At 39.3% G+C, this 22,574-nt stretch overlaps 1 protein-coding gene across 2 annotated transcripts in view; it reads left to right on the forward strand.

Annotated features, from left to right (window-relative positions):
- Positions 1-6,388: 6,388 nt before the first annotated feature.
- Positions 6,389-22,574, forward strand: part of SGPP1 (sphingosine-1-phosphate phosphatase 1) — a 35,841-nt gene continuing 19,655 nt past the window's right edge. For both annotated transcript variants that reach the window (XM_060098051.1, XM_060098050.1), the window contains exon 1: positions 6,389-7,232. In XM_060098051.1, the coding sequence (XP_059954034.1) occupies positions 6,537-7,232 (696 nt within the window). In that variant the 5' untranslated portion in view covers positions 6,389-6,536. The remainder of the gene's footprint in view (positions 7,233-22,574) is intronic.

The following is a 22,574-nucleotide window of genomic DNA, read 5'->3' on the forward strand; positions in this document are numbered from 1 at the left end:
AGGGAGAGGACTCAAATCAATAAAATTAGAAATGAAAAAGGAGAAGTTACAACAGACACCGCAGAAATACAAAGCATCCTAAGAGACTACTACAAGCAACTCTATGCCAATAAAATGGACAACCTAGAAGAAATGGAAAAATTCTTAGAAACGTATAACTTTCCAAGACTGAACGAGGAAGAAATAGAAAATATGAACGGACCAATCATAAGTAATGAAATTGAAACTGTGATTAAAAATCTTCCAACAAACAAAAGTCCAGGACCAGATGGCTTCACAGGTGAATTCTATCAAACATTTAGAGAAGAGCCAACACCCATCCTTCTCAAACTCCTCCAAAAAATTGCGGAGGAAGGAACACTCCCAAACTCATTCTATGAGGCCACCATCACCTTGATACCAAAACCAGACAAAGATACTACAAAAAAAGAAAATTACAGACCAATATCACTGATGAATATAGATGCAAAAATCCTCAACAAAATACCAGCAAACAGAATCCAACAACACATTAAAAGGATCATACACCATGATCAATTGGGATTTATCCCAGGGATGCAAGGATTCTTCAATATATGTAAATCAATCAATGTGATATACCATATTAACAAATTGAAGAATAAAAACCATATGATCATCTCAATAGATGCAGAAAAAGCTTTTGACAAAATTCAACACCCATTTATGATAAAAACTCTCCAGAAAGTGGGCATAGAGGGAAACTACCTCAACATAATAAAGGCCATATACAACAAACCCACAGCAAACATCAATCTCAATGGTGAAAAACTGAAAGCATTTCCTCTAAGATCAGGAACAAGACAAGGTTGCCCACTCTCATCACTATTATTCAACATAGTTTTGGAAGTCCTAGCCACGACAATCAGAGAAGAAAAAGAAATAAAAGGAATACAAATCCGAAAAGAAGTAAAACTGTCAGGGTTTGCAGATGACATGATACTATACAGAGAGAATCCTAAAGATGCCACCAGAAAATTACTAGAGCTAATCAATGAATTTGGTAAAGTTGCAGGATACAAAATCAATGCACAGAAATCTCTTGCATTCCTATACACTAATGATGAAAAATCTGAAAGAGAAATTATGGAAACACTCCCATTTACCATTGCAACAAAAAGAATAAAATACCTAGGAATAAACCTACCTAGGGAGACAAAAGACCTGTATGCAGAAAACTATAAGACACTGATGAAAGAAATTAAAGATGAAACCAAAAGATGGAGAGATATATCATGTTCTTGGATTGGAAGAATCAATATTGTGAAAATGACACTACTACCCAAAGCAATCTACAGATTCAATGAAATCCCTATCAAATTACCAATGGCATTTTTTACAGAACTAGAACAAAAAATGTTCAAATTTGTATGGAGACACAAAAGACCCTAAATAGCCAAAGGAGTCTTGAGGGGAAAAACGGAGCTGGAGGAATCAGACTCCCTGACTTCAGACTATACTACAAAGCTACAGCAATCAAGGCAATATGGTACTGGCACAAAAACAGAAACATAGATCAATGGAACAAGATAGAAAGCCCAGAGATAAACCCACGCACCTATGGTCAACTAATCTATGACAAAGGAGGCAAGGATATACAATGGAGAAAAGACAGTCCCTTCAATAAGTGGTGCTGGGAAAACTGGACAGCTACATGTATAAGAATGAAATTAGAACACTCCCTAACACCATACCCAAAAATAAACTCAAAATGGATTAGAGACCTAAATGTAAGACCTGACACTATAAAACTCTTAGAGGAAGACATAGGAAGAACACTCTTTGACATAAATCACAGCAAGATCTTTTTTGATCCACTTCTTAGAGTAATGGAAATAAAAACCAAAATAAACAAATGGGACCTAATGAAACTTCAAAGCTTTTGCACAGCAAAGGAAACCATAAATAAGACAAAAAGAGAATCCTTAGGATGGGAGAAAATATTTGCAAATGAATCAACAGGCAAAGGATTAATCTCCCAAATATATAAACAGGTCATGCAGCTCAATATTAAAAAAATAAACAACCCAATCCAAAAATGGGCAGAAGACCTAAACAGACATTTCTCCAAAGAAGATATATGGATGGCCAAGAAGCACATGAAAAGCTGCTCAACATCACAAATTATTAGAGAAATGCAAATCAAAACGACAATGAGGTATCACCTCACACCACTTAGAATGGGCATCATCAGAATATCTAGAAACAATAAATGCTGGAGAGGGTGTGGAGAAAAGGGAAGCCTCCTGCACTGTTGGTGGGAATGTAAATTGATACAGCCACTATGTAGAACAGTATGGAGGTTCCTTAAAAAACTTAAAATAGAATTACCATATGATCCAGCAATCCCACTACTGGGCATATACCCAGAGAAAACCACAATTCAAAGAGACACATGCTCCCCAATGTTCATTGCAACTTTATTTACAATAGCCAGGCCATGGAAGCAACCTAAATAACCATCGACAGACGAATGGATAAAGAGGATGTGGTACATATATACAATGGAATATTACTCAGCCATAAAAAGGAATGCAATTGGGTCATCTGTAGAGATGTGGATGGATCTAGAGACTGTCGTACAGAGTGAAGTAAGTCAGAAAGAGAAAAACAAATATCGTATATTAATGTATATATGTGGAACCTAGAGAAATGGTACAGATGAACCGGTTTGCAAGGCAGAAATTGAGACACAGATGTAGAGAACAAACATATGGACACCAAGGGGGGAAAGTGGTAGGGGATTGTGGTGGTGGTGTGATGAATTAGGCAATTGGGATTGACATGTATACACTGATGTGTATAAAACTGATGACTAATAAGGACCTGTTGTATAAAAAAAATAAATAAAATTAAATTTAAAAAAAGAAGAATGTTTCAATATTACATAAAGTTAAACTGAAGTACAGAGAGAGAGGATATAACAAAATTTGTTTAACATGTCAATTGTGGGACATGGATTAAGACATTTTTGGCTTTGCAGGCAAGACACTGAATCATACCCATATAGTCATATCCTTACTTGGGAGCAATATTTTTTTCTTTTAAAAAATGTTTATGCTTTATTATAAAAATGCTTGCCACAGAATGTTTAAACTTGAATCTTTTGATATAGTTAAATTTCTGTTAAGTTTAAGATATTCTATTATAAAAAGTTCAGAGTGAATGTGAATAGAATCCATCAAAACTACTATTCTTTCCAGTGTGGTGTTTTGGTTTTCAGCTAAGACTTTGTCCTTATCATTAACAGATTTATTGCACACAACAGGACAGTGTTAGCCTCTTCAAGTTTGGTCAACTTGCATTCTTTTTCCTCTTTAGTGCAGTCGTAGGCCAAATTCCCATTTCCCCATCATTTTTGTCTCCATTGCCTTTAAAGGGAATATTGCATTCTGATAAAATCTGCCAGTGCTGAAGGAGTCATAATTTAGCCATGGAATACACAGACAGTCCCCAGTATGTGATGGTTTGGTTTAAGATTTTTTGACTTTATGATGGTGCAAAATATTACACATTCAGTAGACACCATACCTCAAATTTGAATTTGATCTTTTCCAGGGCTAGGGATATGCAGTACAAAAGGCTGGGCAGGGCAGGGAGCTGCAGCTCCCAGTCAGCCACTAGATCATAAGGGTAAAGAGCTGAGACACTTATAACCATTTTGTATCCATACAGCCATTCTGTTTTTCACTTTCACTACAGTATACAATAAATTACATGAGATATTCAACACTTTATTATAAGATAGGCTTTGTGTTAGGTGATTTTGGCCAACTGTAGGCTAAAGTAAGTGCTCTGAGCACGTTTAAAGGTAGGCTAGGCTAAGCTAAGATGATGGGTAGGTTAGGTGTATTTAAGGCATTTTTGACTTACGATATTTTCAATTTATGATGGGTTTATCAGGACCCCCACTGCAAATAGAGTAAGATCTGTAAAGATCACCTTCTACTTTGTTTTATATATTTTCCTCTTTTTCTGCTATCTTTAGACTAATCCCCAGAATAAAAATTTCTTGGATAAATCTGAATAATTCCCCTACAAACAAATTATTTTCACAGAAAAGCATATGTAAAGTGCCTCACTGAGACTGTTCGACATTTCTTTCTACAAACAAAGTTGCTCCTTGACTATGCCAGCTAACCATCTGTTTCACAGAACCAGTCACAGCTAACCCAATGCTGCCTGCCTCTCACTCCACATAGTGATTGCTTGTATCTCACTTCCTAGAACTGTTTATTATGCCTGGCTTTACATCTTTGAATATACTTGCATGTTTTCTCATGTTTTGTCTTCCTCACTAGATTAGAAATGTCTCAATATTAGACACAATAATTTCCAATCAGGGATGGCCTATTATTTGCCTGCAGATCTCTGAATTCAAATGAAATCCTTTCAAATCCCTTCCTTCCAATTCCCAGAACCCGATTCTAGTTCAGGCACTCATTCTCTCTCGCCTGATTACTGTAATCATCTTCTAATGATTTACCTGGCCTTTGGTCTCTAACCTCTGGCAATTCACTGCTGATTTCCTTCCTAGTCATCTTTCTAAAGCACAGTTCTGCTGGTGTCACTGCCTAGCTTAAAGGCCTTTGATGGCTCCCCACTACTTACGAAATAAAATCCCCAGCCTTTACAATCTGGTCCTATCTTCCGTTTCTAACCCCATTCCAGCCACTTACCCTTCCTACTCTGTATTCTATGAGCTATTAATTGTTTACCAAATACACCTTTGCACATTTTCATCCCGTCTTTATTCATGTTCTCTCTTCCTCAGATGGACTTCTCCACTTATTCATATCTTGCTCTTCAATTATGATCCAGCTCAATTGGATCACCTCTTAACACCTTTCTTGCTGTCCCTAGTCAACTTGTTTCTTCTTTCCAGAGCATGTTGTTTATGACTCAGTTTTAGCACTTACCATCTGCTCTGTACTCCAGAGGTGGATCTATCTCTGTCTCCCATTCATACTGTGAGCAACTTGAGCGCACGGTTGATGATTTATTCATCTTGCCATGGCCACGGCCTGGCAAGTGGAGTGGGAGAAGGAGAATAATTCTCCCTGGGAAAGAAGAAAATATTTCTAATGACATAAGGGAGGGGAATTTTCCAGCCTGTTTCTTGGAAGAAGTTCAAATTTTTAAATTATAGACATTCACCGTACCTGAAATAACTTCCTGGAATTAGAGTTCAGAGCCCTTCTGATAAAAAACCATTCTTTCTAGAAGTCAAGTTTGTAACTTGTGAAACATGAAAGTTAAGTCTCTCAACCAGCCTTACCAAACTCAAAAATCTACACCCTGTGTTCGGCCACCAATTATGTATCTTCTGTGCAACCCTGCTATTAGAATTTACTAAAAGGAAATTCTAGATGTAAGTCAATAATAACTGTGATCTCTTAAAACCAAACAAAGGCCAGTCTTGAAAATTCCCTGGGCAGACAAAACCAATTTAGTCATTTCTTGCTTATGCCTTTGGAAATTATAAACAAAACTTGAACTGTTTCTCAAGGTTGATATGAGGTAACCACTGAAAATTCTACTATTTTAACCAATCACTATGAAGAAGAAACAGTCACTGCCTTTGCACTATATAAGCTGCTTTATAACAATATAACCCTGAGCCTCACTCCATGTTTTGGTTTGAGTGATTCCAGTTAGCAAACTGTTTTTTGGTGTGTGCACAATACCCTTTCACTAATTACTACTTCAGTGATTTATTGGTTTTAATACAGCTATTTGTGAACTTTTGACAATCAATGACACGCTATTGTCCTGGGATCTATATCTACTCTTGTCACCACTAGTCAACTGGCACGTGGCTTTCAGGACACCAACCCTCAGGGACAGCTCCGTAATTACTTGTTATTCCTTGAGTCGAACGATTCCGGGCGCATGGTGGTTACTTAGCCTTCATTCACCATTTGATTCTGTGCCAGCAGGTCGTCCGGGTGCTTGGCCACTGGCACCGCCGAACCTGGCACCAGGATCGTGGCCTCTCCCAGTCAACGCTGGACCGAGAAAAGCCAGCAACCCCAGCTGGCGGGGAACGAGGGCTGAAGTTGGAGAAGGAGGACGCGCAAAGTCCCGCCCGCCGAGCGCCGCGACGCCTGGTGGGTATTAATAAGGAGAACCTCAAGGCCGCGGCCCCGCCGAGCCTCAGGAGCCCTGACACCGCCCGTGTGAGCTCGGGGCGGACCCAAGCGGCCGGTCCCCCTTCCATAGTGGCCATGGGGGCGGGGCGGGGCGCGGCGCGCGCCGGCGCGTGGAGGCCGCGGGCGGTGGCGGAGCGCGCGGCGGTGGCGGAGCGCGCGGCGAGGGAGGGGCGCGCGGGGCGGCGGCGCGCGGGGCGGGGGCGCGCGGCGGCCGCTGAGGCCTGTGGCGCCGTCACCCGGCAGACCCGAGCGGGTGGAGGGAGGCGCCGCCGGCCAGGCGCGCGGAGACAGATCGGGGCTGCACCGGCGGCCGGTCCACCCTCCCGCCGCCGTCCTCCGGCCCGCGGACCGCACGGTCCCGTTATCATGTCGTTGAGGCAGCGGCTGGTCCAGCTGGTCGGCAGTTTGCAGGACCCGCAGAAAGTGGCTCGTTTCCAACGGCTGTGCGGGGTGGAAGCGCCGGTGAGCCGCACCGCCACAGCTGCCGCCGACCCGAGGGAGGATGAGAAGGCGGAGGCGCCCCTCGCCGGAGAATCCAGTCGCCGAGAGCGGCAGCCGGGGGCGTCCGGAGGCGCCCCGCGGCCCGGGAGCGACCGCAATCAGTGCCCAGCCAAGCCGGGCGGCGGCGGCGCCCCCAATGGCGTGCGGAACGGGCGGGCGACCGAGCTGGGCCCGGCCTCGCAGCGCCGCGCGGGGGTCCTGCGCCGCAACTCGCTGACGGGCGAGGAGGGCCAGCTGGCCCACGTGAGCAACATGCCTCTCTACTACCTGTTCTGCTTCGGCACGGAGCTGGGCAATGAACTCTTTTACATCCTGTTCTTCCCCTTCTGGATCTGGAACCTGGACGCCCTAGTGGGCCGGAGGCTCGTGGTCATCTGGGTGCTGGCCATGTACCTGGGCCAGTGCACCAAGGACATCATCCGCTGGCCGCGGCCCGCCTCGCCGCCCGTGGTCAAGTTGGAGGTTTTCTACAACTCAGAGTACAGCATGCCCTCCACCCATGCCATGTCCGGCACCGCCATCCCCATCTCCATGATCCTCCTCACCTATGGCCGCTGGCAGGTAAGGGTCCCTGTCCTCGCCCGGCTCAGCCTAGGGGAGTTAAAGGACTCCGAGCCGTTGTTGCTGTCTGCAGTTATTTGAATTTGGCCGTTCCCCTCCCAAACCTCTCTTCCCACAGGTTTTCACAGTACCCGCAAACAGGCCCTTTTTAGCTTAAAAAAAAATAATGAAACGATGGGGGAAACCTTCAGACTTAGTCGTCAAACTCTATTTTAATAGTAATACCTTTCCTGGAACCTAAAGTAAACACTATTCGTGGAGTAAAACATTATCATCGGGCTTCGGTTGAGTTTCTAAGCGGTTTTAATTCATGTGGTGCACAGAATATAATTATGATTCCTTAATGTAATGTAATGTCCTTATAATTAATAGTTGGGTGACTAAGATTCACCCGTTTTATACGGTGCCTTTCCCCAGACTGATTTCTGTTTCAGGTGTAGGTAAAGTCATTGGCTTTATCCCGAGACAATGTTTATGAAACAAACATGGTCGTTCAGGCAATGAAGTAATGAATTTTAAATGAAAGCCACCCTTTGTGGAAGTTAATGGAGCACCGCCTGACTGCTCTTTTTAAGGGGTGTGGTTGCTAATTTGCTGAGAGACACAGTTTAATTAGCTTTTGGATCACTGATCTGAACTATCACTTTGAGCTACAGTATTATTGTTGAATTAGCTTTACAAATGGTTTTAAAGTTAGTCTTAAAATTAGGGTTCTTGGTCAGACTAGTGGGTTTGTAAAAATGGTAAATATGACAGCAAGATCAGCCTGACAGCTGGGGATGAGTTTTTAACAGTAAACTTTTATATTTTGCCTACTTCTTCTGGCCTCCCATTTTTCAGTTTTTCATGGTCTGTAAATGTTACTTAGATTTAAAAGCTAATTCTTTTTTTATATAGAAGCAAAATTTATTCTTAGACTGATTTTTTATGTCTTTCTAAAATTCTTATTTTAAAAACTATAGTTGGTTTACAATGTTGTGTTAGTTATCTGCCTTTTAAATTGTAAGGAGGTTTGTTCATTCTGCAGACCAGTCCCTTAATTTAAGAATAAAGTTAATAACTATATGAAGAATCTAAGGAATCAGATTTCCTTGATCTTTTTTCCATTACAGCACAAAATCATCTCACACTGAGAAATACACATTCTGTATAAAACTCCATTATGGTAAGCTTACTTATCTCAGACTTAATTTCAGTATAGATAAACCCTTGTCCTCATCGACATTTCTGTGCAGTGCATCTCTCTTACAGGAACATGGAAAGTATGTAATGTGTATAGCAAGAATGGCAGAATTATGAGGGAAGAGTACCATGAACAGTGTTTTTTTTTTCCTGTTTAACCTTAGGAGATACACAGTAATATTCAGATTGTAAAGTAGTGCTGCCTGTTTTGCATAATAGATAAATATCTCAAGTTTATTTAAGCTAAATGCTTCAGAATTTAAGACTGTCATTGACTTATAATATTAACTGGTTAGCTAATGATGTTTCTCTTATTTTTATGAGATTTTCCAGATTCCATAATGATAGAGCCTTTTGTAACTCCTCGTTGAGTAGCTATGTTGCAAGCTATTAATATTAGCAGTCCAAGAAAGAGAAAGTCGTTGTTGCTCATCATTCATTCAGAACACATGCTAACCGGAAGTCTGAAAACAGTACTGCTGGATTGTTTATGGGACGTAGCTATCAATATTTTAACACTTCAGAGTTATTTGAATTATCAGAATATGCTTACATTACAGTTTTTGAACAACCTAGTATATTGAATTCAAAGTTTGAGGAATTTATATATCATACAGTTTTAGAATTTGAGCTAGACAGGACTTTAAAAATCACCTAGTCTCAAACTGTCATTTTACAGATGTGGAAACTGACCAGTTACATTAGAATTAATCTTGGAAAATTAAGTTTCTTCTTTTACGTGTCCACTCTAAGTTTGAATAAACTTCCAAAATTTGAATGATTGTCTTTGGTTAGTTGTTTTGAAAGAAAGACTCCCGTACATGAAAGTTCTGTGTTTATAAATGTTTGGTTGTAATAATGCAGTACAAAAAACCAAAATGACTTTTAAAATTTTTTACTTTTTAAAAAAATCCTTGTGATGATTGAAAACAAAAGTACCTTCCTTTGCTTAAGGTGCTTTGGTCCTCTTCTCTGCCAATTAGTATTATAGTACTTAGGAGGCTTATATTTCCAGAGCGGGTAATGAAAAATATATATATTGGAAAGTGGGATAAGAATTAAACAACGCAAGCCTAGTGTTTTTCTAATTAATAGCAGTTTTGGTTGACAGTTGTTTCCATCTGCTTGTGCTCCTACTGCTTATTCAGGACAGGTGTGTTTACTTCTAGTGCCTAGGATGCTGAAACTTCTCTGGAAACTGAGTTATCTCACATGCCATCCCTTTGGCTTGAGACAACTACTTCACTCACTCCTCACTTCATGTTCTTAACTTGAAATCTGGACAAGGTTCACTTACATGGAGCCTTTTAAATGAACCTTTTCTGTTTCATTATTCATTTGTTCTTAAAATGACAGTAAGCCAGAAAAATTACTTGGGGCTTCTGTAAAGTGCAGTTTCTGCACCTTACTCCCAGAGATTCTGATCCATTAGATAAGTGAGGGGTATTGCATTTTACTGAAATTCCCCAAATATTTTTGAGGAAAAAATGTACTTTCTTCAATCCCTTCAAAAATATCAAGGAAGTCTGATTCCTTAGATTCTTTTTTTAAAAAAATATTTTATTTATTTATTTATTTTTGGCTGCATTGGGTCTTCAGTGCTGCGCGTGGACTTTCTCTAGTTGGAGCGAGCAGGGGCTACGCTTCGTTGTGGTACGCAGGCTTCTCATTGCGGTGGCTTCTCTTGTTGCAGAGCACTGACTCTAGGCACCCGGGTTCAGTAGTTGTGGCACATGGGTTCAGTAGTTGTGGCTCACGGGCTCTAGAGCACAGGCTCAGTAGTTGTGCCACATGGGCCTAGTTGCTCTGTGGCATGTGGGATCTTCCCGGACCAGGGATCGAGCCTATGTCCCCTGAACTGGCAGGCGGATTCCTAACCACTGCGCCACCAGGGAAGTCCCCTTAGATTCTTCATAGTTATTAACTTTTTTCTTAAATTAAGGGACTGGTCCGCAGAACGACCAAACCAACCTCCAGCCAGTAAAATCAACTCTTGATCCTTAGAATATATTTTATTTCTCCAACATTGCTGTCTCAGTTCTTTTGCAGTTCGATTCTTTGAATCTTTTAAAGATATGTTAATAATACAAAGAGGGAGATTGAAACAGTATGGCTCCAAACAATTATTTGATGCTGGAAGAATTTTTTCCAGTAATGCAAGATAGAAAGTGTTATGGCATTTCTCCAGGTATTAAATAGCTTGATCCATTGGCCAAGGTAATGATTATTGCTCTCATATTATTTGTTGGAATTTTTTGTAGCCTGAATTGGGAAAAAATAAGAAGTAAGGGACATCAGATATTAAGAACATAGTCTTTTGAAGAATAATCTAAAATAAAAAATAAAGCACTCCTTTTGTATTTATGTCTGCATGTTCTTTCCAGAAATATAAAGTCTTAATTTTTAAATAATATGGCATATAATGAGTTCTAATTATATACTTAATTTAATAACATTAAGCAAGTTTTAGATGAATTTCATTTTTAAAAACTTAGTGACATCTCACACTTTATAGGCTAACCCATTCCCAACTAGGGCATATGCTTCCCTACTTTTCATAATAATAATAGTTATATTATTATCTTTATTAACATTTATTAAGGTCTTACTATGGGTCAGACATTGTTTGAAATGTTTATTATCTCATTTAGTCTGCTCTTAAAACATCCCAATGTTTGGTCCTACTATTAATACAAGTTTACAGATTAGGAAACTGACATAGAGGGTGGATAAATGACTTAGAGTAACAGAGCTAGTGAGTCACAGGCTGTCTTTATTTATTTATTTATTTAAAATTTATTTATTTATTTATTTATTTTTGGCTGCATTGGGTCTTCGTTGCTGCACGCGGGCTTCCTCTAGTTGCAGAGAGCGGGGGCTACTCTTCATTGCGGTGCGCAGGCTTCTCATTGCAGTGACTTCTCTTGTTGCGCAGCATGGGCTCTAGGCGTGCGGGCAGTAGTTGTGGCTCCCGGTCTCTAGAACGCAGGCTCAGTAGTGGTGGCGCTCGGGCTTAGTTGTTCCGCGGCATGTGGGATCTTCCCAGACCAGGGCTCGAACCCCTGTCCCCTGCATTGGCAGGCGGATTCTTAACCACTGCTCCACCAGGGAAGTCCCACAAGCTGTCTTTAAACGTATAGACAAACTCCAGAGCTTACAGAGAAAACTCTTTTCATATCATACTTTGTGATTTTTAAATAATCTTTGCAATAATAAAATTTTTGAAATAGATATGTGTGTTCTTAAAATACAAAAACAGCTTTTATATGCCTTGAGAAGATAATGTGTACATACATGTGCAATAGTGACAAATATTTCTTTTAAACATTAAGTTGTTGACCGAAATCAAATGCTGATTTGATCACCTTTCCTTTCCTCTATTTTCCTAATATAAATAAAAAATTAAGCATAATGAAGTCTTTGGGGGAAAAAAGAACATAAGATATTCCATCATAATGTAGTTTATTGTAGATAAAAAGGAAGATATCTGTGAGATCATGAAACAATAAAAGAAAGGCAAGAACTAAGAGTTAGAAAAGTAGGTCACAAATGAGAGAGACCAGAAAAGGCTTCAAGAGCCAAGGAAACTGATCATTATAGTAATTCTTGGAAGAAACACAGTTTATTAAAAAATCAAATTGGTTTGCTACTTTATTTCTTTTTACCTAGTGTGATACTTGTGTTTGAAATGCACATTTTCCTGATTTTATTAAATCTTCATTTTAAATTAATTTATTTGAACAGGTAATAGATTGTAGAAAATTCAATATTTACATAAAAATATGAAGAGGAGAGTACAGTTTCTCTTCTTTTTCTGTTCCACAGCTATGAGAATCTCATTTCCAGAGGGATTCATTGTTAGAAGTTTCTTATTTAGTCTTCTAGAGATAGTCTTTACTTTTGTAGGCATATATTTATATAGTTTATTTTTCATACAAATGGCAACATACCGTTCTGGACCTTGCTTTTTTAATGTAGAAATATATTGGGGAGATTTTCCTTTTCTTTTACCCAAAAATTAATGAATACTAATTTTGTGCTTACGATTGTCTAAATGCCTTACATGACTTAATCTCCATAAAATCCCATGAGTATTGTCATTGGTTTGTAGAAGAAACTGTGGCAGAGGGAAGATAAGTAACTAGCCCAAAACAGAGCCTGGATTCAGACCCAGGCAGTTCTGCTATGAAGTGACACTATACTACTGTTATATTGCCTCTCCATATTAGCATTTTCCATGTTTTATACAGAGAGCTATCTGATTTTTTTCACATGTGCATGATGTTCTAGTATATTAACAGCATAATTTATTTAAAAGTTGACGATTCGGGCCTCCCTGGTGGCGCAAGTGGTTGAGAGTCCGCCTGCCGATGCAGGGGATACGGGTTCGTGCCCCGGTCTGGGAGGATCCCATATGCCGCGGAGCGGCTGGGCCCGTGAGCCATGGCCGCTGAGCCTGCGCGTCCAGAGCCTGCGCGTCCGGAGCCTGTGCTCCGCGACGGGGGAGGCCACAACAGTGAGAGGCCCGCATACCGCAAAAAAAAAAAAAAGTTGACGATTCCAGTACTGCAAATTCAAAGACTTTCTCTATTTTTTTCCCTATCAGATTGTTGGTATTTTACTAATTTTTAAAAACTATACCTCTTTGGTTTTCTTTTTTTTTTCTTTAAGTCCTTGCTCTACCTCCAAATAATGTTATACCATTTCAAGTATAGCAACAGTATACTTCATTTTTCCCTTTTCCCTCCTTTGTATTATTGTTGTCGTACATTTTCCATCTACATATGTTAGAATACTCAGAATACATTATTATTTTTGTAGAGTGTTCCAGCATTATTTCTAGAAATATTTTTTTCTCCCTTCTTCTCTCATCATCCCCTTCTGGAACTTCAATCTCATGTATGTTAGATTTGTTTAACACTGGTCACTTGTAAATCACTAATGCTATGATGATGATGATGAAGAAGAAGAAGAAGAAGAAGAAGATGATGATGATTGCAGTGTTTCTTCTCTCTGTGCTTCATTTTGGATAGTTTCTATTGGTATAACTTCAAATTCACTGGTCTTCTGCAATGTCTAGTTTTCTGGTAAACTCATCAAGTAGAATGAGATATGATTTTAGATACTATATATTTTATATCTGGAAGTTCCTATTGGGTCTTTGGTCTAGTGTACAATTAAATTACTTGTCAGTTTAATCTTTTTAGGCTTGCTAGAGTGGGTCTAGAATAACCATAGTCTAGAGCTAATTTAGCCTCACTACTAAGGTGATAACCTTCCAAAGACTACCCAGTTCCCTCAGCACTCTGCCTGGTGGGAAAGCAATTACAGGCCTGTGTAAGCTTTGGGAATTATTTGGCCTACTGCTTTCCAATAGTTTTTCCCCCAGCCTGGTGGATTTTCATCCCGTGTGTGCACAGGCTAGTACTCAGCCAATGATTTGCAGAGACCCCTCCACCCCCACGGGGCTCTTTCTCTGTGCAGAGTCCTCTCTTCAGTACTCTGTTGAAAATTATTGCTGCTTTGACCTCTGGGAACTCCTGTTTCTCTCCCCTCAACTCAGTGAGACTGTTGGACTTTGTTTTGCTTCCTCCTCCTGTGCTACAGCCTGGAGACTGCCTCTAGCAGCAAGCCAGGGCAGTCATAGGGCTCATCTCATTTGTTTTCCCTTTTCTCATGAATCACAGTCCTGTGCTATTTGTTTTCCAGTATCTGAAAACAGTTCTTTCATATAATTTGTCTAGTTTTCTGGTTGTTTACAGTGGAACAGCTTTTTTTTTTTTTTTTACAACAGTTAATCATTTATGGGCAGAAACAGAAATTCTCTTACCTCTACTGTTTTGTTTTGTTTTGTTTTTAACATACAACAGCTTACTGAGATGTAATTCATATACCATACAATTCACCCATTTAAAATATACAGTTCAGTGGCTTTCAGTGTATTCATAGTATTGTACAACTATCACCAGAATCAACTTTGGAACCTTATCATCATCCCCCAAAGGAACCCCATACCCAGAGCAGTTGTTCTCTATTTTCCCCCAATCCCTAGGCACCCCTAGGCAACCACTACTCCACTCTAGAGATTTGCCTACTATTGTCATCTCATGCAAATGGAAGCATACATATGTAGTTTATTGTGAATAGCTTCTTTCACTTAGCATAATGTGTTAAGATTCATCCATATTATAGCATGTATCAGTAATTCATTCCTCTCTATTGCAGAGTAATATTCCATTGGATGGACATACCACATTTTATTTATGCTTTCATCTGTTGTTGGACATTTGAGTTCACTTTTTAGTTATTCTGAATAATGTTGCCATGGATATTTTTGCATAAGTTTTTGTGTGGACATATTTTTTTTTCCTCTTGGGTTACTTACTAGTTTTTGAAGCCTTTTATGTAGTGGTGAAATTTGCCTTTTGACTGTGGTGTGACTTGGAAGTATGTTTCCCTAATCATTACTTCTCTTCTGACTTTTGTTCCAAGGAGAAATTTTTCTTTTTATGTATCAATCTTTTATTTCATAGTTTCGCGGTTTTGTGTAATATTAGGATGGCTTTCTACCATGGTTTCTTTTTTTTTAAATTTATTTATTTTTGGCTGTGTTGGGTTTTCGTTTCTGTGCGAGGGCTTTCTCTAGTTGTGGGAGCAGGGGCCACTCTTAATCGCGGTGCGCGGGCCTCTCACTGTCGCGGCCTCTCTTGTCGCGGAGCACAGGCTCCAGAGCGCAGGCTCAGTAGTTGTGGCGCACGGGCTTAGCTGCTCCGCGGCATGTGGGATCTTCCCAGACCAGGGCTCGAACCCATATCCCCTGCATTGGCAGGTGGATTCTCAACCACTGTGCCACCAGGGAAGCCCCCTCTACCATGGTTTCTTATAGTACTTTTATGGTTTCATTTTTTATGCTTAAATTTTTGAATCATCTCTTGTTTTGAGAAAGGAATCCAACTTGATATTTCCCAATGGCACCATTTATTGAATAATCCATTTTTCCCTACTGACTTGAACTGTCACTTTTATCATATATTAAGTATAGGTATATATTTGGGTCTATGTCCACTATTTGATTTAGAATTGATATATCTAATATTTTGGGCAAGTACTATACTATTACATTTATTGTAGTTTTATAAATATTTTTTCAGAATTCTTGCTGTTTTTATTTATCTGTCTTCGTGTACTTTCGATTTTGTCTAGTTCTAAAAGAAAAATCCTTTTGTGGTTTTTTTTTAATTGGAAAGATAAAGTTGTCCTTTCACATTTAAGTTTTTGATCTACCTTCAGTTGCCTTGTATGTGCTGTGAGGTATGGATCTGATGTAATGTTTTATATAAATAATTAACTGACCTTGTGCCATTTTTGAATAGTTTATCCTTTCTCCACTTATCTATAATGCCACTTATGTTACATATCAAGTTCCCCTATATGTATGGGTCTAGTTCTGGGTTCTCTGTTTTGTTTCACTGGCCTGTTTGTCTATCTCCTTAGCAATATTATCGCCTTTCTTAATTGGTATAGTTGCTTTAGAATAAGTCTTGGTATCTGTTTATGAAAATTCTCTATCATATTCTTCAAGACTGTATTGGCTATTTTTGAATATTTGTTTTCAATATATAGTTTAGAATCAGCCCTTTAATTTCCATGTAAAAACCTGTCTGGACTTTTATTGAAATTGCAATGAATTTATAAATTAATATGGAGAGAATTGATAGCCTGACAATATTGAATTTTCTTATGTTTGAATATGGTAAATCTTATTTATTTATGTTTTCTTAAATGCATTTCATGAAGTTTTGTAATTTTCTCCATATGGATCAAGCATATCTTTTGTTGGATTTATTTCTAGTTACTTTATTTATTTTTGTTACTGTTGTAAATGATATCTTGTTAAAATTCAAATATTCTAACTTTTTGTAGCTGGAATATAGAAATGCCCTTGGTTTTTATACATTGATCACATATAAACTTTGTTCAACTCTCCATTAGTTTAATAATTTGTAGGATAGTCTCATCTGTTCACTATAGGGAAAATCATCTCAGCTGAGAATAATGACAAGTTTATTTGTTCTGTTGTAGTTGTACACTTTTTTCCTTCTCATTGACTGAAAAGCTTTAATCAAGGTAATGACATTCAATTCCACAAATATGATCTCTTCACATTTCTAATAAGTACTAGGCAATAACATAAGCCCTCCAGATAGCAGAGTGACTAAAACAAATATGGTCTGTTTGCTCAAGGAGATTAGATTGGTGTTTTAGAAATACTCTTGTGTCTGTAGGATGGAAAATGGACTGGAGAGAAGCAAGACTGGAGGCAGGTAAGCCAGGCCTAGTAAGAGGTTACTCTGCCAGTGTAAGGGACAGACTATGGGGACCTAGATCAGGAGACTGCAGACAGGCCTGCTGCCTGATTTTATATGACTTGTGAACTGTGAATGGTTTTCACATTTTTAAATCGTTGAATAAAGTCAAAAGAAGAATGATATTTTGTGACATGTGTACATTATATTATTCAAAATTTTAGGGACTATACAGTAAAGCTTTACTGGAACACAGCCGTGTTCATTCATTACATAATTGTCTGTGGTGCTTTTGTGCTACAACAGCAGAGTTGAGTAATTGTGACCTTGATTGTATAGTCCACAAAGCCTAAGATAGTTACTTTCTGGCTCTTTACAGAAAAAGACTTTGCTGGCCCCTGACCTTTAGGTGGCAGTAGAGAGAAATGGTGAATTTGAGAGTTATTAGGAGGTAGACTGACAAGGCATGGTGATTAACTGGGTGTGGCTGTAAAGAGGAAAAAGTGGAATAAAGGATTATTCCCAAATTTGCAGATATTTGGAAAGGTGAGAAATGTTAGTTTGATTTATAGAGATAGAAGATATTGAAATCAGGTCAGATTTGTGGAAAGGGGCAGGAGCGTGGAGGAGATGAGTTCTGTTTTAGATACGTTGAATTTGACGTGTCTGTAAGACAGCCATTTGCAACTATCTAGGAGGCAGCTGTATACATGAAAGAGACCTGGACAGGTTTGGTGTCAACAACATAGACGTGCAGAATGAAGTGATTAGAGTGGATGATATTGCCCCCAGTGAGGATACAGAGTAAGAAGAACAGAGGGTCTATAGGAAAAAGAAATTTAAAAACATCAATATTTAAGGAATGGATAGAGTAAAAAGAACCTGGAACAGAATCTGACAAGTAGCAGTTCAAGAGGTTAAGAGGATATCTTAGGGATTGTCTAACTAAGGCAGCGTGTGTGTGAGTGTGAGTGTGTGTGTGTGTGTGTGTGTTGTGGGGGTGCAGTGTTCTAGTAACCCATTTGAACTAGCTTAAGCAAACAAACAAAAAAACCAAAAAACGTTATTTGAAGGCTAGAGGGGGACTGTCTCGTGGAAGTCAAGGATAAGAAAGTGCTACCAGGCCTCCTGAGGGATTGGAGCTAGGCTCTGGAATGCTATCAGAACTAAAGGCATGCCATCCATCTTTGTTTCTTGAGGTTGCATGGTCTCGCATTTCTGCTTCTTCCTTTTCTGTCTCCACTTTGGCATGTGTATGTCAGCCTCACCCCTAGCTCTACATCATTTTCAAATTCAAGCACGTAACAGAGACTGACTGACTTTCTGACTTTATTACTATTAGGAAAAAGAATCTAATCGGCTTAGCCCAGCCAATGGATTTGCTTCCCTAGAGCCAAGTGTCCATGTCTGATTCAGGGGCTGTGGTCAATAGAGCAGGATCACACAGTATGAGCATGTCTCCAGGGCCACACTGCTGGGTCTAAGTGGGGATGTTTGCAGAAGAGAGGGATATAGATTGGACAGTATCATAAAAAGAATATACTATAAACTACAAGTGAAAGAAAGAGAGGGTATTCTGGAAAAGGAAAGTAGTTAATATTGTTAAATGCTACTAAGAGGATAAGCAGGATAAGTACTGAACCTTATAGAAGGCTTGGAAAATACAAGAATAGGAAAAAGCTAGTATTAACTTTATTTCCTTACAATTTTGAAATAATTGGGACCATATTGTATATGGACTTTATTCTTTTTTTATTTAATATAATGTGTGATGGTAAATTTTATGAGTCAACTTGGCTAGGCCACAGTACCCAGATTTTTGGTCCAGCACTATTCTAGATGTTTCTATGAGGATATTTTTAGAAGACACTAACATTTAAATCAGTAGATTTTGGATAAAGTAGATTACCTTCCATAATGTGGATGGAGCTTTATCCAATCAGTTGAAGGCCTTAAGAGAAAAAAGACTGTCCTCCCCCAAGGAGGAGGGGATTCTGCCAGCAGACTGCCTTTGGACTTGAGCTACATCAAGTCTTCCCTGGGTCTCCAGGCTGCTTTCCTACCCTGAAGATTTTGGATTTGCCAACCTCCATAATCCTTAAAATAAATCCAATAATAAAGCCAATTCTTTATAATAAATCTCTCAATATATATGTATACATATACATCCTATTGGTTCTTTTTCTCTAAAGAATTCTAATACATTATGTCATAAATTTTCTATCAGTAAAAATTCCTAGAAAACATTATTAATGAATGAAATATTTTCATATTCCTGCAAAATACTTTTTATACTACAGGGTTGTCCTTACTGTTGACATTATTATCTTTATAAACGAGGAAACTGCATTGCAAAGAGACTATAAAACTAGCCCATGGTCCCACACCTGAAGAAGTAGGCACCTTTCGGGGAGTCTGCCGAGTTCCCAACCCTCTGAAGGTTCCCTCACCTATAGGGCTGCCATATTTTCTCTACGTGTTCTTGCCCATCAGGAACTGAGAAGAGTACTGTTTGGGCAGGTTCCTCAGTGAAGAAATAGTGAATTCAGAAACCTTTATCTACCATGTGGACTGAAGAACAGAGAAACTAGTCTGCAGAAAAAGAAGAATGAAGTGGATATGTAAAGAGAAGAGATGGTCCTGTGACTGTCCGGTTTATAATTCCAGTTTCTTCTTTTTTTTGCGGTACGCGGGCCTCTCCCGTTGCAGAGCACAGGCTCCGGACGCTCAGGCTCAGTGGCTATGGCTCACGGGCCCAGCCGCTCCGCGGCATGTGGGATCTTCCCGGACCGGGGCACGAACCCGTGTACCCTGCATCGGCAGGCGGACTCTCAGCCGCTGCGCCACCAGGGAAGCTCTCCAGTTTCTTCTTGAAGCTTAGCCTCATTCTGCCCTAGGGTTCTGTGAGATGCTCTGTAACTTTACAGATACATCTCTTTTTTTCCCCTTAAGATAATTTAATATCTGTTATTTACATTTTTAGAGTCCCAATAAATGCATGTAGTAAGTGGCTAGATCCAGGTCTGTGTAGCTCCAAAAACTGATATTTTATTTTATTTTTTTGGCTTTGCTGCGTGGCTTATGGGATCTTAGTTCCCCGACCAGGGATTGAACCAGGCCCTCGACAGTGAAAGCGCCAAGTCCTAACCACTGGACTGCCAGGGAATTCCCAAAAACGGATATTTTAAGCACTACTTTATTATCAATAAACGTTGATTTATTCACTGTTGTATGGTATAATTTTATGATAAACATTTATATATATAATCCTTGCCCTCATTTCTATTTCTTTAGTGAAGAATTCTAGGAGAGAGGTTACTGATTCAATGTATATGAACATTTATAGCTCTTTTATGTATTGACAAAATGCTTTCCAGAAAGGTTGCCTCAATTTTTACTCCACTAGCAGTGTATGAGAACAGTGCAAGATATATCAGTAATGTGTTCTTCCTGTCCTTTGTTGTTCATATAAACACTGTCCATTCCTCAAATGGAAAATATAATTTTTTTCTTGGTGCTTGCCTTTGTCCCATGTTTAAGTTACTTTGTACGCGGGCCTCTCACTGTTGTGGCCTCTCCCGTTGCGGAGCACAGGCTCCGGACGCACAGGCTCAGCAGCCATGGCTCACGGGCCCAGCCGCTCCGCAGCATGTGGGATCTTCCCGGACCGGGGTAGGAGCCCGTGTCCCCTGCATCGGCAGGTGGACTCTTAACGACTGCGCCACCAGGGAAGCCCTAAGTTACTTTAAAAAATTTTGAATTCTACTAAGAACAGTCTTTGTAACTGCTTTTTTTTTTTTAATGTTTTTTTTTTTTTTGGCTGCATTGGGTATTTGTTGCTGCGCGCGGGCTCCCCCTAGCTGCGGCGAGTGGGGGCTACTCTTTGTTGCGGTGCGCGGGCTTCTCATTGCGGTGGCTTCTCTTGTGGAGCACGGGCTCTAGGTGCGTGGGCCTCAGTAGTTGTGGCTCACAGGCTCTAGAGCACTGAGTAGTTGTGGCGCACGGGCTTAGTTGTTCCGCCGCATGTGGGAATATTCCTAGACCAGCGTTCGAACCCGTGTCCCCTGCATTGGCAGGCGGATTCTTAACCACTGTGCCAGCAGGGCAGCCCTATAACTGCTTTAATTGTAAGTAATTTTATTGACTTACTGACTTCAGTGAGTGTGAATGGAAAATGTCCTAATATAAAAAATAATTCCAATTATGAGTGATAAATATTTAAGGAAAGCATATCAGTAAGAGTAAAAACATTTGGTAGAATAACTGAAGGAAATGTTTAGATAAGTGTTCTGTGATAGGATTTGCAATGAAAAGATTAGATAGTGGCATGAAATTAAAAACATCTAGGAGGTCATATAATCTGTTTTGAGTTTGGTAATTTTTTATTGATTTGAAAATAGGAAGGATTTGTACATTTTTCTTTCATCTTTTTGCTGTTGTTGTTGTCATTTTGCTTTTTTCTTTGGCTGCCCAGCTTGCAGGATCTCCAACCAGGGATCGAACCCACACTCTCGGCAGTGGAAGTGAGGAGTCCTAACCACTAGACTGCCAGGGAATTCCCTCTTTCATCTTTTTTGATAAGATCTGAAGACTTAAGTAAAAACATTCTTTTTAGAGGAAATAACATAAATTCAGCAGATAAAGCTCAACATTCTCTAAGAAAAAGAAAATAGAAGCTAGGAATCCCTACCAAACTCAAAATTATAACCTATTTGTGTAGTGATAAAAGTGTAAGGTAATAAGCATGGTAAATTGGAAAAGTCATCAGAATAGGCCACTAGAATATAATACTAAACGTTATTTAGCATTGCTGGGTCTGTTTCTTATTTTGTAAAGAGAGGGGAGAGGAATTAGTGTAAGATCCTTTGTACTTGTAATTAAGTGAAATTTGTACCTAGCCTCCATTCTAAGAAAAACTAAGTAAAATGTATCTGTGGTATTTTTGATCCTAGGGATACAAGGAATTAAACAAACAATACACTTTATACAGCTTAGTATAGTGGTTAAGAGCTCAGACTTGGGAATCAGACTTCCAGTGTTTGAATCTCATCTCTGTAACTTAATACCTGTTTGATTTTGGGCCTCTCTCTGCCTGTTTCATTTAAATTAGAACACCTACCCCTTAGGGTTGTTCTGATGATTAAATGAGCTAATATTTGTAAAGCTCTTAGAATTGTGCCTGGTACATGGTAAATTGTACGCTAAATTATTTAATCTATTAACATCTCAGTAAAAAACAAACCCACACATATTTCTTCTAACATCTGCCTAGAATTGAATTTGGGGTATAAAAAAATCCAGTTTGAGTTTTCTGTTGCAATGCCTTTTGCATTTTGAAAATTACTGTACTTAATTGCCTTTATTCCACTTACTCTCCCAAGTGCTGAGGCAGCTCCAGAAGAGCTGTTGTCATCCCAGACTAGATTTGCTCCCAACCCTAGAGATTTGAATTAGGAATTAAAAAAAAAAAAAAATCTCTACAGAACCTGTACTAGACACTGGAGAGATTTTCTGGGACCTTGTGAGCAAATAGGCTATATTATCCAAGAGACAATTAGATTAAAAATGATTAAAAATGATTTGACAGGTTACAATCATAATGAATTAATGAATTGGATACTGCCTGGATTTACTAAATTTCTTTTGTTTCTACTCTGGTTTCTGCAGAGGGAATTAAGAATTTGTTGTTCACCTTAACTATCTGGAAAGCTGTGGGCTTTAGAGCTTCCTTTAGCAGCTCTAAAATGATGCAATCTGTATAATATTACATGTAGCCCTTATCTTTTTTCCTCACAAATCCCTTCCCTATAATAGGAATTGGGAAATGGACTTATTTTGTTAACATAAGGTCACA

This window comes from Mesoplodon densirostris, chromosome 4 (genome assembly GCF_025265405.1).
Source record: "Mesoplodon densirostris isolate mMesDen1 chromosome 4, mMesDen1 primary haplotype, whole genome shotgun sequence".
Taxonomy (NCBI): domain Eukaryota; kingdom Metazoa; phylum Chordata; class Mammalia; order Artiodactyla; family Ziphiidae; genus Mesoplodon; species Mesoplodon densirostris.